The sequence below is a fragment of the Malania oleifera genome, chromosome 13 (assembly GCF_029873635.1).
Source record: "Malania oleifera isolate guangnan ecotype guangnan chromosome 13, ASM2987363v1, whole genome shotgun sequence".
In the NCBI taxonomy this organism is placed as follows: domain Eukaryota; kingdom Viridiplantae; phylum Streptophyta; class Magnoliopsida; order Santalales; family Ximeniaceae; genus Malania; species Malania oleifera.
This window is the reverse complement of record NC_080429.1, coordinates 25,790,102-25,807,202: the sequence shown is the minus strand read 5'-3', so window position 1 is coordinate 25,807,202 and position 17,101 is coordinate 25,790,102. Positions and strand designations below refer to the sequence as shown.

Sequence of the window (17,101 nt, the reverse complement as noted above, 5' to 3'; positions counted from 1 at the left end):
TGCCAAATGAATAGCACTTTGACTATCACAGAACACAACAATGTGCTTCTGTACAACTCCCAAATTTTCAAGTAAACCCTGCAACCAAATAGCTTCCTTAACAGCCTCTGAAGCTACCATGTACTCTGCTTCTGTTGTAGACAAGATAATGGTAAACTGTAAGGTAAACCTCCAACTCACTGGACCATTAGCAAATGTAAAAATATATCCAGTAGTTGATCGACGTTTATCCAAATCACCTGCAAAATCCGAATCCACATATCCAACAATACGTTGTTCAATAGTATTATTTTTCTCAAATACTATACCAATATCAATCGTATTCATAATATATCTCAAAATCCATTTCACAGCTTGCCAATTTCCTTTACCCGGATCATACATATACCTGCTCACCATACTAATAGCTTGTGAAATATTAGGTCTAGTACAAACCATTGCATACATCAGACTACCAACAGCACTTGCATAAGGAACCTGTGACATATACTTACGTTCCTCATCTGATTTAAGAGATAAAGCAGCACTAAGTTTGAAATGAGGAGCAAGAGGAGTGCTTACTGGTTTTGACTGCTTAGACATGCCAAAACTCTGTACTACTTTCTTCAAATATTGTTTCTGAGACAAACTAACTCTTCCTCTCATTCTGTCTCTGCGAATCTCCATGCCAAGTATCTTCTTTGCTTTACCAAGATCTTTCATCTCAAACTCTTGATTTAACTGACTTTTCAATTTGTTGATTTCTTCCCTATTCTTTGAAGCTATCAACATATCATCAACATACAAGAGTAAATATATAAAAGATCCGTTTTGTAGTCTGCGAAAATAAACACAATGATCATGTTTATTTCTTATGTACTTCTGACCCATCATAAACTGATGAAATCGTTTGTACCACTGTCTTGGAGACTGTTTTAAACCATACAACGATTTACCCAGTTTACATACCCAATTTTCTTTTCCAGCAACCTAAAATCCATCTGGCTGAGTCATATAGATTTCCTCTTCCAAATCACCATGTAAAAATGCAGTTTTTACATCGAGTTAAACTAGTTCAAGATCAAATTGTGCTACCAAAGCCAACAAAATTCGAATGGAAGAATGTTTAACAACTGGAGAAAATACCTCATTATAATCAATGCCTTCCTTCTGTGCGTAGCCCTTAGCTACCAATCTAGCTTTGAAGCGAACATTATTTGCATCTGGAAATCCTTCTTTCTTTACATAAACCCATTTACAACCAATTGCTTTCTTACCCTTAGGCAGCTGGACTAGCTCCCAAGTCTGATTCTGATGAAGAAACTGCATTTCTTCATCCATTACTTTTTTCCACTTGTCTGATTCAAAGTTCCTCATTGCTTCTTTGAAAGTGTAAGGAACATTATCATCCACAACTGGAAATGCATAGGCCACCATATTAGTATACCGAGTAGGTTTTCGAAATTTCTTGTCTTGGCCTTTGAGAAACAATTGATTCTTGTTGCTGTGAAGATTCTCGAATTGAAATCTCCTCTTCTTGTACACTATTCCCCACCGTAACTGGAGAGTTAACTTGTGTAGTCTCATTTCTCAGTGGGTTTCCCAAAATTGTCTCAACCTCCACCTGTTGTTGAGTACCACTAGTCTTCTCTTTAACTCGTGACTCCTTGCGTATTGTTTTCTTCATCATCGCAAGTTCATCAAAAGTTACATCTCTACTTAAAATCATTTTTTTCGTCTCTAGACACCAAAGATGGTATCCTTTGACTCCTGCACTTATCCCCAAGAATATTGCTTTCTTGGCTCTTGGGTCCAACTTAGATTCTTTAACATGATAATAAGCCATAGTACCAAATACATGTAAAGAATCATAATCACTAGCAGGCTTTCCAGACCATACCTCATAGGGTGTTTTTTCCCTTATTACAGATGATGGTAGACGATTGATGAGATGACACGCATATCTTACAGCCTCAGCCCAAAACCTTTTGTCTATCCCAGCATTAGACAACATACATCGAACTTTCTCCAGCAAAGTCCGATTCATGCGCTCTGCCACCCCATTCTGCTGTGGTATATTTCGAACTGTGAAGTGTCGAGCAATACCTTCATCCTGACATATCTTCATAAATGGGTCACTCGTGTATTCACCACCATTATCTGATCTGAGCCGTTTAATCTTTTTGCCAGTTTGAGTTTTAACTAACTTTTTCCACTTAAGGAAAATATCACACACTTCATTTTTATGCTTCATAAAATACACCCAAACTCTTCTAGAAAAATTATCAACAAAAGTGACAAAATAATGCATACCACCCAATGAAGCCGTTTTTGTGGGCCCCCATACATCTGTATGGATGTAGTCTAAAATACCTTCAGTCTGGTGGATTGCTGTGCCAAATTTCACTCTAGTTTGTTTTCCCAGAATGCAATGCTCACAAAATTCAAGTTTGCACACCTTTGGACCTTTTAACAAATCTTGGTTAGCTAATTGTTGCAAAGATTTTTCTCCTGCATGTGCTAATCGCATATGCCATAACTTGGTTGTATCTGAACCTGCATCTTTTTCAAAAACAACAGCTGCTGAGCCAATAACTGTACTACCTTATAAATAATACAAGTTATTTTTCCTTATTCCTTTCATTACCACCAGCGCACCTAATTTAATCTTTAAGATTCCATCTTTCAAAGTGATAATGAACCCTTTAGATTCTAAGGCACCCAATAAAATCAGATTCTTCTTTAAGCTTAGAACATACCTAACATCAGTCAAGGTCTTAATAGTTCCATCTTGACATTTCAACTGTATTGATTCTATTCCAGTTGTTTTACAAGTATTATCATTTCCCATAAAAACAACCACACCATCTAATTCTTCAAAATTAGAAAATCATTCCCTATTGGGACACATGTGATAGGAACAACCAGAATCCAAAATCCACTCACCAATATAATGTGACGAAGATGTTCCAACAAGAGAAAAATCTGACTCACTTCCATCTTCATTGGCTACATTGGCATTAAAATGTGCTTTGCCCTTATTCTTCTATTGTAATTTAGGGCAATCTTTCTTCCAATGCCCTCTCTCACGACAAAAGGCGCATTCATCTTTAGCAGGTCTCCCATGAGATTTACTCCTCCCATGAGATTTACTCTTCCTTCTAGGCATATGACTCAGAACGTCCCCTTATTGTTAGTGCTTCTGTTGTTTCCTTATGGACCCTCTAATCTTTCTTTCTGCACTCAGTACTAATCAATGCAGTACAAACAGCATCATAAGTAACTTTATCTTTCTCATACAATAAAGTGGTGGTCAAATGTTCATACTCATCAGGGAAAGAATTCAGTAACAATATGGCTTTATCCTCATCTTTCACCTTTTCATCCAAATTTAACAAATCGACCAAAATTTTATTGAAAGCATTTATGTGGTCATTAATCGAAATACCTGGTTGATATTGAAAGCGAAACAATTTATTTTTCAAATAGAGCCGATTTTCCGGACTCTTGGTCATAAATGTATCTTCCAATGTCTTCCACAATTTCTTTGCAGATGTTTCCTTCATAACACAATATTTCTGATTTTTGGCGAGACACAGAAGAATTGTACCACATGCCTGACGATTGATCTTTTCCCAATCTCTGTCACCCATATCTACCGGTTTATCATCCAAAGCAATATCTAGTTCTTGTTGATACAAGATATCCATCACCTCAATTGCCACATACCAAAATTATTGGTACCATCAAATTTCTCCACCTCAAACCGAGCATTAACTATTGTCTTCGATGATGATGTTGAAGCCGAAGGGGTTGGAATTCGTGTGGACAGAGTTTCTTCTACTGCTGCACTAGTTTCTGCCATCTTCTATATATTCAATAGCAACCAACAAAGCAAAAGGCCTAGGATGAATAGTGCGTACCAACTGTGTCTACTCTGTTTTATCCTATGAAATTCCACTTTGACCAGGCCGACCTCTAGGGAGCGACTGAACCGCAATGGTCTCTGAGCACTCGCTTAGACAAGATCTTTCTTAGGCATCAAACGTGGAATCAAGGATCCTAACAGAAGAGCACCTCCGTATCAACACTATTCAACCTAACTCTGATACCAATTGTTGTGCCAGGCACCCCACTTGTGCCAAACACCAATACTACAACTATTGCTATTGAATATAAAAGAAAATTAAAGCTATGCAGAAACTAATAATAAAGCAATAAAAGGAAGAAGACAAGAAATTTACGAGATTCGGTATAGAATTACCTACGTCCTTGGGCGCCGATGATCAATCCACTACTTCTTGACAAAGTACAACTTGAAGGTGTGTTTTACAAATGAAGAGTTGAGCTCTTTATATAGCTTCAACCTCAAGTCTAAAAAACACTTCTCTCCAATGTGGGACAAATAATATAAAAAATTCAAAACCACCTTTTATACTAAGGTGGAAGTATTCTACCAATGTGGGACAAAAAAACAACAGAGAGTTTATAGAATCCCCCTCTTGACACTGACAAGAGATGACGGAATTGGATGCACCCTTATGCTCCGTTCGGGAGCATGGATTTCAAGTCTTGAATTTAGAATTGGATAAATTTGGAGAAATTTCAATGCAAATTTATATCACATCAAATCCAAATTCACGCAAATTCAAATCCAAGATCTCTCTCAAACATACGGTTATGGTCCTCATGGTTCTGCAGCCAGCAAACTGTGCAGTCTATAAGTTGCAGTTTAATTTATCGTTGATTGCCAAGCAAAGTTGTTTGTGGAAACATAACAGCAAAAGAAGGCTCTCACAACCCTTCCAAAGTCCCTTAATTCCCTTGTAGCGTGGATAGAATGCCAACTTTTAGAGATACAAAAACCATTCGGTGCTCAGGCACCAACACCATAGCATGCATAGACCCCAAGAAACAACTATAAGTGAAAACACCCCAATTTGAAAGTTCAGAGCTTATGGAGAATAGGATAATCAAGCACCAAAAATCTTTGTTACCTACGGCTGAGTGGTAGGCTATGCAGGCATTTTGTAAATCAAATGTTTTGCTCATAATGTTGAGCAAACTAATTAATCTAGATGGTGGAAGTACAGAAGACATGAAGATGTTTTGATAAACCAGAGGTTTATAAAATTAGAACTGACCAGGGGGAGACTATCCTAACCAAAAAAAAAACATCAAAGAATCAAAATTATGTGTCATATTCATGGGGAATATCAGCATCATTATATCTCCTTAATGACATCCGATTGAATAAATTTCTCAGGCTGTTCTTACTCTCCTTTCTCCTCTTTCCGACTCGAAACAATTCATCAGGCGTGGAGAATTGGTGATCCAGCACCAGGCCAGCCTCTAACCTTCTGGACACAGCCACTATCTCATAGGAGTCCCAGAGAGACTGTCCAAAATCCCATTTTGCAGAACTGGATGTGTCCTTGGTGGATAACTTGTTCATTGCTTGGAGCTTGAATCGAGTCGGCTTGCTGTTGTACTTCCGGGGGCAGGCACCAAACTCATCAGTGGCTGGCCTAGAAGTGCCAGAGCGCCCATGCCATGCTTGTGCCACAGCCTTGAGGATTTCTAGTTCTTGCTCATCTTTGGGCTTTAGCTCTACCTCTTCCTTGCTCATGCTCTATTTTTTTCCCTTAGAAAGTTGTGCAAGGAACATGTTTTGGGAAAATGAGAGGCTCATACTGCTGTGCTGGGAAATGTAAAATTTGTTGACACCCATATCTCTTCATGGGAATAGGATAGTTTTTTTCTCGGGAAAGTGACTAGTGGTCCGTAGAGCAGGACAGGGACTGCTCTGTTTTGGTGTGGACAATTGTTGATACATGTGGATAAGAAAATACTTATCATGAAAGGCTCTTTGAAATTGAATGAGATGTTTGCTACCTTTAAAATATTGGAATCGATCAACAGATTTTTAGCATCAGTTTGAAACTTAGAAAATATTGATGAAAGAAAATAAATATATGAAAGATTTCACTTTGTTAGTTACCAAGGAATAAGAAAAAAATAATAATAATATAACAAATTAATTAACAAAAATTTAATTTCACACATCACTACCATTTGATTTAAAAAAAAAAATTAATCATATTAGAAGAATTTTTTATTTTTTACCATTCATCCAACCCTCTGAAGTTCAACCAGACGGATCAAGGAAGCTCCCATCTCAAGCTGATCAAGTTTTGAACTGGCAAACCCAGAATGCTAGAACACAAAACACGACGCTGACTACCATTGATCACAAAGTTGACAGACTCATCCATCATGGGATATAAATGATTTCCTTATTTTTTTTTCTCTTTGCTTAAATAAATTATCCAAACAGTATTTAATGTCTGTGGAATTTAAATACACCTCATTTTTATTTTTATTTTTGGATTACGCACCGGGTATCCACACGTCCGTTTTACGGTCCACGTAATTAATCTTACGCCCCTTGAAGTTGACCTCACAACTCCAAAGGAAAGGTAATTTCAGGAGTCCAGGGGCGGAAACGAGTCCGGAAAGATTTGAATACCTAATCTCGTGAAAGGCACTCCTGCAACTCGCACTACCACTTGAACCACACCTTGGGGGTTATATACACCTCATTTTGTCATAAGCTCTATATAGTGTAAATTGGACCATTCCATTCATATTCATTTTGTACAATTTCAATTAAAAATAAAAAAAAAAATAATTGAATACATGGAAAATGGAAAAAATTGAATACATGGATAATAGAAAAAAATAGGAAAAAAAAACATGCAAGTCTAGTGGGCAAGTTTCTCCATGTTTGCACTTGCGCGTGCACGCGCACACACACACACACGAGAGTTTTAGTTAAGATAAAAAAGGATTAATTGGTTTTAAATTTGATGGAACAATTAAAAATTGATTAATCAATTGAATTTAATCAATAAATTAGCTTTAAGTTTGATAGATCAATTTAAAACTGATTAATCAATCAAATTTAAATGGGTTCTATTCTTGGCCTATAAATTGAGATATTTAGAGAGTTGTGGGAGAAAGGAATTGGAGAAATAATTGCTCACTAAAAAAAATGTAAAGAGAAAAATTTGAGAAAAAATATTGTGAGAGAGATGAAAAGTTCCAGGAGGAATTGGTTACTGAGAAGGCTAAATGGTTGAAGTTGAAAAGGGACTAAGGGCTGAAGGATTTGAATTGCATGAGCTGAAAAAGGCTTAGCAAGTGGGGACCAAGAGAGTTCAGGCGAAGGAAGAGCATAAGAGAATTAGGGAAAAGACAGCAAAGCAAAAAGGTTTCTGATAAAAGGTTAGTATGTTTTCCTTTTAATTTTTTGCTTGTTATGAACTTGGGATTAAATTGTTTTCAAATTCAGTAAATTCAAAAATTCAAATAAATCAGTAATTCTAAGATATAAGATTCAAATAGGTTTCCGATAAAATTTTTGAATAAAAATTCTATGGTGATTCCCAATGCCAGACTCGGGTGTTGACCTAGATCCAAAAGTTTAACCTGAAAACCTAACTACCCATATCTAATATTCTATTCCGAATACCCTAGATCTAACCCAGAGACCTGGGTCAACTTGACCCAAGTCCAAGTCCATTGACCCATTGACTCAAACTCGAGACCCAGGTCAATATTGACCTGGGTTCACTAACCCATTTATCTTAACTTAAGCCTAATTTAATTCTACCCTCTTGACCAAACTTAGCCTAAGCCCATGGGCCAGACCTATGACCCATTGGGCTATCTTTGCCCTAAAAACCAATTAGCCTAAGTTCTAAGACCCCTTTTAAACCAGCCCAAATCAAATCAGACCCAACTGGGTTTGAATAAATTCGACCCAATATAAATTAAACCAAACCCTCTAAACCAAAGCCCATTAGTTCAATTGACCCTTGAGCCCAAACAAAACCCAACCCCAATTAAGTCTTATATCTCAAGGCCCTAATCGGCTTAACATAGGACTAACCAACCCAACTGGTTCTGGTCCAACTTGACCTAGCCCATTTAGACCTAACCAGTCCAGCCCACTTATGTACGCAAGCTCCAAACCCAAGTTAATATGTCCTAACCCTAGTCAGCCTTAGCCCCTGTTTGGATTCCAAGATAATCCATGAGAACAAGATAATATAAAAAAAACAACCCAAGAAAAAACAAGGAAGAAAAAAGAAAAAGAACACAGAGCATAGACTTATCTGCATAAATATGGTTGGAAGGGTTCAGGAGTGACCAAATTTTTGCTTTCACAGGGCCATGCTTTAACCTGTAAAATAAAGGACAGAATTAAAAAAATTATAAAAAGGAAACAGAGAAAAAAAATTAGAGAGAGGGAGAGAGAGAGAGAGAGAGAAATGCACGGAGAAGAGAGAGATGCGCAAAGAAGAGAAAGAGGTTAGAGAAAGTTCGGGAGAAGAAAAGGAAAATGAAAAAGGTATTTTTTATATTATATTTTTAAAAATAATAATAATAATTAGTGGGACATGTGTCACCGTATGGACAGTGACATGCGGCGCAACTAGGACTGCACATTTGAGGAGCAACATAGTGTGATCCTTGTCTTCCAATGTATGTTTTCTCTAGATGGTAGGATCGTTGCCATGTCAGCAATATGTGTCACAAGCCTCAGGACTCGTTGCATCCTGCCACATGGCGAGTGACGTCAGGTTGACGTCACCCTATTGCAATAAGTTAAAAAAAAAAATTAAAAAAATTATAAAATAATAAAATGATAAAATCTTGCACCACCAATCGCCCCTATTGGTTGACACGTGCCAAACTCGTTCTTGAAGCGGGTCAGCCCAATTTGACCCTTACCATTCTGGACCTTTATCCGGAACTTTGCAATAGTTTGGTGACTCTGCTAGGGACACTAGAGAGTCGAATCATCTCTGCCTAGGGTTGGTTGGTTTAGTGTTAACTTTAGGTCAGGGCAGACCCAATTGGGCTTGGGTTTGAAATTGGGCTTAAGTTAAGGTAAATCAGTCAATTGACCCAAGTCAATGTTGATATGGGTCTCGGGTTTGGTCATTCCGGTTTGGGTCAATGGACTTGGACCTAAGTCAAGTTGACTAAGTCTCTAGGTCAGATATCGGGTATTCGGGGACGGGTATTCAAATTTAGGTCAACACTGGAATTTGAGTATTCCAAATTCGGTCAAATACTTGAATCTTGTTTGGTATGTTTTGGGAAAATCATTTTATGCTATGTTTAAATTTAAACACTAACTTTAGAATCCTAAGTTCAAAATTCAACATTTTCTAGAAATTAAAAATAAAAACAAAATTAACCAGTACCTACCTCCACTTTGCAATTTCCTCCTCCTTTTACCCAAGCCTTTTAAATTCCCTCCTGCCAATCTTCCACCACTTCTGCAATTCAAGCCTCTTAGTCCCCTATATTTCTTCACCTTCTCAATTTCAAACCTTCAAACTTCTCCTTCCAATCCTCTCTCAAAAATTTTTGCAAAGACTTGAAGAATTATAATAATTTAATAATAAGGGAAAGGAGAGAAATTGACTCAAAAATCACATTTCTGCATAAAGTGACTAATTTGCTCTTGCAGAAATTGGGTTCTCTGAAAAGGAAAAAAAATATGTAAGAATTCACGTTGCATATCAGTCCAACTAGAGAAAGAATTAGGCTTCAAAGAATTAAACCAAATATTCGCTTTATCCTTTAAATAGAAAGGAAATAAACGAAATTTAATAAACTCATCAGTGCCAGCTTTAGTAATAAAAGTAATGCAAGCCAACTCAAAATCCGTCAGATACTAGTAAGGGCTCTAAGAATCCATCCCGTGGAACTGAGGTATCATTGACAACATCTTATGCTTAACAGTAAAATTAGGTGCATCATTAGATAAAGCAATGCATGATGGTGTAGTGGTTCATGTGGGCTGTAAAAAATCTTTGAGAGTGTGTGGTGCAGGTGCAACCATAATTTCTTCAAATGAGCATCAAATTTTTTTTTTAGATCATGAGAAAAATAAAAATAAAGGGAAACCATAAGTTTGAAATTAAATATGACATTTCTCAGCAATGGCTCCCAAAACTTGATTCACTCTAAAATGAGCAATACAAAAACTATCCCAAGTATAAGAGTTCTGTTGCGTAATAATTAGCCAAGAAAGTTAGATCGTTTCCTTAGGGAATGTAGATTAATTTCAAACTCAAGTTAAAACAACAAGGAGAAAATAAATGAAAAAACATTTACTGAACACAGTTCAGATTCATATTCTTGGGTTTTTGAGAGTTTGTAACGAAATTAAACGAACAAAATAACCAACCTCTTAAGCATTCAAATAATGAACCAAGAATTAAGACTTTAAAAGCACTCAACAATAAAATAAACTTAACTCAACAGTAACTTAAATAAAATAAACTCAACAATAACTTAATCAAAAATAAACCCACCAATAGTTTAACCAAAAATACACTCAACCCCATAATGAATTCAAATAAGACATTGGAAGAACAATAAAGTAAAGCAATAATAACTTAAATAAAAATAAACTCAATCCAATAATAAATTTAAACAAGATATTAAAATAACATTAAAGTAAAGTATAAAAGAAACATTCATTTAATAAACATTCAACCATAAAATTTTCAATCCAACATTAACTTAAATAAAGATAAATATAACAATAGTTTAAACAAAATAAACTAAACTCAACAATAACTTAAATAAACATAAACTCAAACCAATAATAAGTTCCAACAAGACATTAAAATGACATTGAAATAAAACAAAATAATTAAATAAAGAAACAAAGGAGAGAGAGAGAGAGAGAGAGAGAGAGAGTTGGATTCCCTTTGTGGTTTGCGCACACAGCAGCAAAAGTTTTTGTGTTTCCTTGCTTTTTACAGTCAAAAGTCCCTCCTTGGCTCTTCCTTAGGTCCCCCTTTGCGGCTGCCCACCTACCCTCAATAAAAAAAAACCTTATTCTCCAATAAAAAACCCTATTCTCCTCTCTACTTTTTGCCCTAATCGCGTCTCAGTTGACTTTGGCGTATGAGCCTTCTTTTTGGTGGCCCAAGACTCCCTTTTCCTTCATGGCATGGCTACCCCTTGCAACCCACACACATGCACATGACCACCTCGTGTTTAAAAACTATTTTTCTTCCAAAGCATCACCCAAGCCGTGTGTCGCTTTTGTTGTAGGAGCATGGGCTTCCTTTTGATGGCCCATGTAGCTTCTTTTCTCTTCAAGCACAACTCTTATAACCTTTTAAAGCCCAAATTCCAACCAAAAATACCTTCTCATCATGTTGGACTCCTTCAAGTAGGTACATGGGCCTTCTTTGTTTTGGCCAATGTTTTTGTTTCTTCTTCAATCTTCAAAGTCCCTTGACTAAATTAAGATCCTTCAAGCGTGTCGTCCTTGTGCATTCCATCTTTAAAATGCTTGGCCTTGACCCTTTTATTCCTAAGCATCGTCCTACAATAATGAAACACGAATGTCGTAAGTTTACTGTTAAAGATAGGATAATTATTTTAATATCATCAATTAGAATCAATGATTAAATGTTGTACATAATTAGGCATTTGAGTAAATTTACAATCCTTAATTAATGCTTTTTAAACACCTAATTATGCAACTTTGACGTGTAATCAACCACAGTTGTGTGATAACCGTACACAAAGCTAGCATAAAAATATGTAGATGAAACATTATAGGTCAAGGTACAATGGATTACTTGAGGGTTATTATCCATCACATGCAAATTGATAGGAATGGTGTATTCCCAAGAGGGGAGGGGATGAATTGGGTATTAAAAAATTTCTCCTAGGTCAAGTATGTTCAACTTAAACCACAGTCAGTAATACATAACCTAGGGTCTTTCTATGCAATCCTAAAACCTGAGCAAATATTTAAACAATTAAAGCAATCTCAGTATTTTCCAATCATTCATAGTAATTAAAAATAAGTATATGAGTGTAGAAATTAAATAGTGTAGGGGAAGAGAAAGTGCAACACGATATTTGTTATCGGGGTTCGGCCAATACTACCTATGTCCTCGCCTTAGGTCAGCAACCTGAGGATTCCAATAAGTGCTCACTTTAATCGGGCGGAGCGACGCCACTTATACTCTCCTTATGGGGCGGAGACTCCCTACCTCAATTATAGGGCTGAGTCACAACTAATTCTCCTTACGAGGTGGAGACACCTATGCTCAATTCACCAGGTTGAGTCACATTGTGCACACTTTCCAAGATGGTGCAAATCCTAACTCACCTAACCGGGTTCGAACCAAACCGAGACTCTTCACAAGGCGAGTCTCCCTCTTCAGGCCACACTTGGAATATAATGACATAAAAATTTGTGTACAAATAAATGCTTCACAACAAGCAGAGATGTACAAGTTGAAGCTCAAAATGCACTCACGTATGATGTGAAATTAAGCTCAAGTGAGTATGGATATTTTTTCTCAAAAATAATTTTTTCAATATTTGAGTAATATATATATGATAAGCACTTCGAAGATTTAAACCCAGATAAAACTTTCTCCAAAAATGTGTTTTCAAGTAAAGTGTAGGAGAACCTAGGGTTTTGCTTTTAAGTAAATTTTACCCAAATAAAAATATATGATCTTTGAGTTAAAAAATAAAGTATACAATAAATACTTCAAAGATCTTAGACCCTTAAGAAATATTCCCCACAATGATTTTCAAAAAAATAGTTCAAGGGAAGTAAGGGTTTTAGCTCAAAATGATTTTTGTAATAAAGACAAGTGAACTTTTGAATCTTGCAATGGATGTGCAAAGATTCACAAACTAGAAGTGGTTCCTCCAATAAATATTTATCAAGAAAATATATGGAAAAAACCTATGAGCTTACTCTCAAGTATGATATTCAAAATAAGGATTGAGTGAGAGTAAGTGCTTTGACATGAAAAATGAATGCTCTCCAAAAGATTTTTCAAATGAATGATGAAAAGAGAGTGAAAAATGAATAATGCATAAGAAATATTTTGGGAGAATTTTCTAACTAATCTTGTTACTAATAAATCTTATGAAAAGGATATATATATTAGAAAATTTTGACCATTAGGAACATGCTTGGTATTTTTAAATTTGTTTAATTAAAAATTAAATGTGATTAGCATTGAAAAATCACGCGAACTTGAGAGGTTCAGTCAACCATGGGCATCATCGGTCGGCTGACCATGTGGAAAACAAAGCCAACCCAAGTGGGTCAGTTAATTGAGCAAGTCATCAGTCGACTGACCCTTGTATGTTTTGCAAATTTCAGCAAGGCTCGGTCAGCTGAGGAGAGGGCCAATCGACTGAGCCAAAGGCGATTTTTCGAACCTTCGTATATTCAGTCGGCCGGGGCACTCTTAGGTCATTTAGACTGGTCGGTTGAGCATGGTCAGTTGGTTGGCCTTACGCAAAAGAAAACGGTCGGTCGGCTGAGGCTTTACAAGAACGACCACGTGGCAAGGATGGTTAACCGAGCCATTAAGGCTCTAAAAGGGTCGGTCAACTAGGCTATGGTAAAATTACATTTTTGCCCTATTTTAATTTTCAAAAACCATTTAAACCTTTTTGTATGATTTTAGTTCTTATGAAAAAGGTTTTTCGTGAAAGGTATGGTTCCTAAGGTCAGTCTATGGTCATCCTGAGCTTTCAATCACATCATGCATGAAATGCATTATTACAAAGTAAAACTAAAAATGCGATTACAAATGAAATGATCAAATGTCTTCATTCTTCTTTACTCTTCTGTCTTCCATGGAATACACCAAATTGTATAGCTTTAAGTTCCGTCCTGGCTTCCATCTTCCCCTTGTCTTATGTGTGTGCCAAAATATAAACCTATTAAAGCACTTAAAAACACACATAAGATCTTTGTACTTTGTTAGCATCAAAACAGGGATCAAACTCAAAAAATCAACACAAATAAATAGTTTGGGGGTTCCACATGACCAAGCCTGTAACATGTTCAGCAAAGTAGTTAATTTGCTTGAAGTTTCCCATCTTTTTCTCCATGAAACTTCCTAGACTTGTATAAGAAAGTTTAGTTTCCAGCAGTCTCACTGCATCTAATTTATTTTACTCTTCTACTAAATTTGTTTTACGTCTATATTTGTTGCATTGATTCTTCCTATTATGACATTCTTTTTTGACATGTCATTTCTTTCTACAATACTGATAAACAAGTATACCATTTAGAGTTTTTAATGGCTAATCGATATGATGTCCTATGTTCACTCTACCATTATCTACTAACAAGAGTTTCGTTTCCACTAACTTGGAACTCTCTACAAATGCATTCTTCTAAAGTTTATTGGCCAACAACGTCATCGTGCCATAGTTTGATTTGAGTTTGTATTCCTTCGAATAACGAGACCATCAGCACTACCCAATAATGCACTTAACAAATTCACTGCCTTGTTTTCATCTTGTAACATCATATGAATGCTCTTCAGTTGACTTAGAATGTCATGGAAAACATTAAGTGATCCAAGAGTATGATAACTTCATCCATCTTTAAGGAATAAAGCTTCCTCTTCAAGAGAATTTGATTGAAAAGAGACTTAGTTTGATACAAGTTTCTCAATATCTCTCACAAATTTTCAATTGTCTTCTTACCTTTGACATTAAACGAGATATCAGCTAATAGACTTGAATAGATAGTAGAAACTACTCTCATTTTCATTTCTTCCCAAACACCATTGGGCACCTTTTTTGACATATTCTCCTTTCACAAGAAAGGTTTTGTATTACTCAAATTATGTCAACATGTCATGACCCTACAACTTTCATAGTTCAAAATTTTTTTTATTGTCAAATTTCTTCACTTTGGACCAATTGCTCACAAATCTTCTCCATTTTTTTTTTCTTCAAACAATATTGTCAAACTCCTCACCAATGAAAACCACAACCCTAATACCACTTTATTGGGTCACAAGGACCACCACCTTTCAATTGGTAGAGAAACAATAAAATTGTAAAAAATAAAAGAATACAATAAATTTGCGTTGTTTGGAACTTGATTTATGTCCATGGGCAATCTGGCAAAAGTTTACTATAAAAGCATAGAGAAAAAAATATAACAAGAGATTATCACTTCTCATCCCATAACGGTGAAAACTTATAACTCCTTTCTAACCAAGAAAAATATGCGAGGGAGGAAGCACCCAAGAATAAACTCTTTTTACAAATTCACTCTCTCTTGAACATCACTTTTTTACTCACATGGCAATGAGACCGGCTCTTCATACAGAGACAACCACATAAATAACGATGTTGTAATTATGTAGATAATTATCCCAAAGTCAAGTCATGATTTTGAAATTTGCATGTTTGGAAAGTTAGGTCATACACATTATACATAGAGTCTTCAAGTTAGAAAACACCAGGTTGTAAAGTCAAGTATCCATGCCTTGGAAAGATAGAGTCGTGTTGTACGTCTCGGGCGCATGTCATCACGGGCCGTAAATTTAAGCATTTTTCAGATAAATATGCCTCCACCTAATTAATCCCCAAAACAAACTTGACATTTATGCCCTTGCACGGATAAACTTTCAAACATCATTTTCCTTTTTTTTTTTTTTTTTATCACGTATATAAGTTGAGTGGCACCACCATATGTGTGATGCTAACTCAACAACCTTACATATATTCAAATATTAAGAAATATATATATATAAAGCTATTGTACTTCATTAATTTGTAGGTACTAGTTTGCAACCTAACTAATTGGATGTTGATAAGTAAACTCATTTAAATGGAATACATTTTGATGAAATCAAGGTTTCACTAGATTACCCATAGTCCCTACCAAGTGGGACTCACATGAGATCCACCATCTAGAATGATTTTATTTGACGAAAAGACCTAACCATAAGGACTAGTTTGACCCTTCTGAAAAAAAATTGAAAAATAATTTTTATTTTATATTAGTTTTTCAAAAAATTATAAAGAGTTAGTTAATTTTTGTTTTTACTATTTGTATTTACTCGTAAAAATAATTTTGACACTGTTCGTTTGTAAAAGTGACAACAATTAACAAATTTGGTACTATTTGCTTGTAAAAATAGTTTTACTTTTTATTTCTATTTTTATAAATAATTTAAAAAGTCTCTCATTATTTTTTAATTTTCCAAATTTATATAAAAAGTTAAAAAATTACTTTTCATTATTTTTCTAAATTTCCAACTCTTATTTTATATATGGGTGCATGGAATTTGATTTTGAACTTTAATTTGTGTGGATTACGTATAAAATTTCTTTTAAGTCCCCCAAAGTCAAATTCAAGTTCTAAAATCCATGTTTCCAATTATTGCCTCATATAAATTTTTTAAAATTAAAAATAAGTTGTCATTTTTATGATTATTTTAAAATCTAAAAGCAAAAATGAAAAATTATTTAAAAATATTTAAATAAGTTCTTTATTTTCTACCTTTATAATATGAACCTTAAATTTTTTTAAATAAACTAAAATTTTAATATTTTTTTTAAAAATTAAAAATTGTAAAAAAGTGGCAGCTAAAGCCATAAATTTTTTTTCGATTGAACGAACATTTGACATAATTGGGTGTGATAGGGGTTTCCAAAAAATGAAAAGAAAAAAAGTAAATGTCTATTTGGTATTGTTGCTATTTTCTATTTTCTATTTTTTTTTCTCCACAGTAAAAAAAAATTATAAAAATGCATATGTTTCTATTATTGGTTTTCTATTTCTATTGTCAGTTTTCAGTTATTTGTCAAAAAATTGAAAAATAAAATTTATGGGTTTCGATTGTTATGGCAACTTGTTGTCAATTAAAAGAAAATATACATAAATTTTTAAAAAAATAATAAAGACAATTACAAAATACTTTTACTATTTTTCAATTATCGTGTCCAACAAAATTTTTATTGTAAACTAAAATTTAAAAGTAGAACAAATAAGTAAAATAATTATAATAATTTTTTTTACTATAGTAATTTTTTAAATATGTATTCTTTATAATTTTATTATTTTAATAATATTTTGATTTAAGGATGGAAATGGGAATTTTTTAAAAACTAATTTTCTTTAATTTTTTTTAGTTTTATATTAGTTAACCAAACATATTGCTAATTTTTAGTTTTTAGTTTCATTGATTTTTTCATTTCGTTTCCTTAATGTCAAATGGCCCTAAAA

General features: G+C 34.7%; 1 protein-coding gene across 1 annotated transcript; it reads right to left on the bottom strand.

The window, feature by feature from the left end:
• Positions 1–5,005: 5,005 nt before the first annotated feature.
• On the bottom strand, positions 5,006–5,695 carry LOC131145560 (uncharacterized). The gene has a single exon (XM_058094706.1). It carries the CDS (start codon positions 5,606–5,608, stop codon positions 5,171–5,173), a length of 438 nt encoding a protein of 145 aa, XP_057950689.1. The 5' UTR covers positions 5,609–5,695; the 3' UTR covers positions 5,006–5,170.
• Between the last annotated feature and the right edge of the window lie 11,406 nt (positions 5,696–17,101).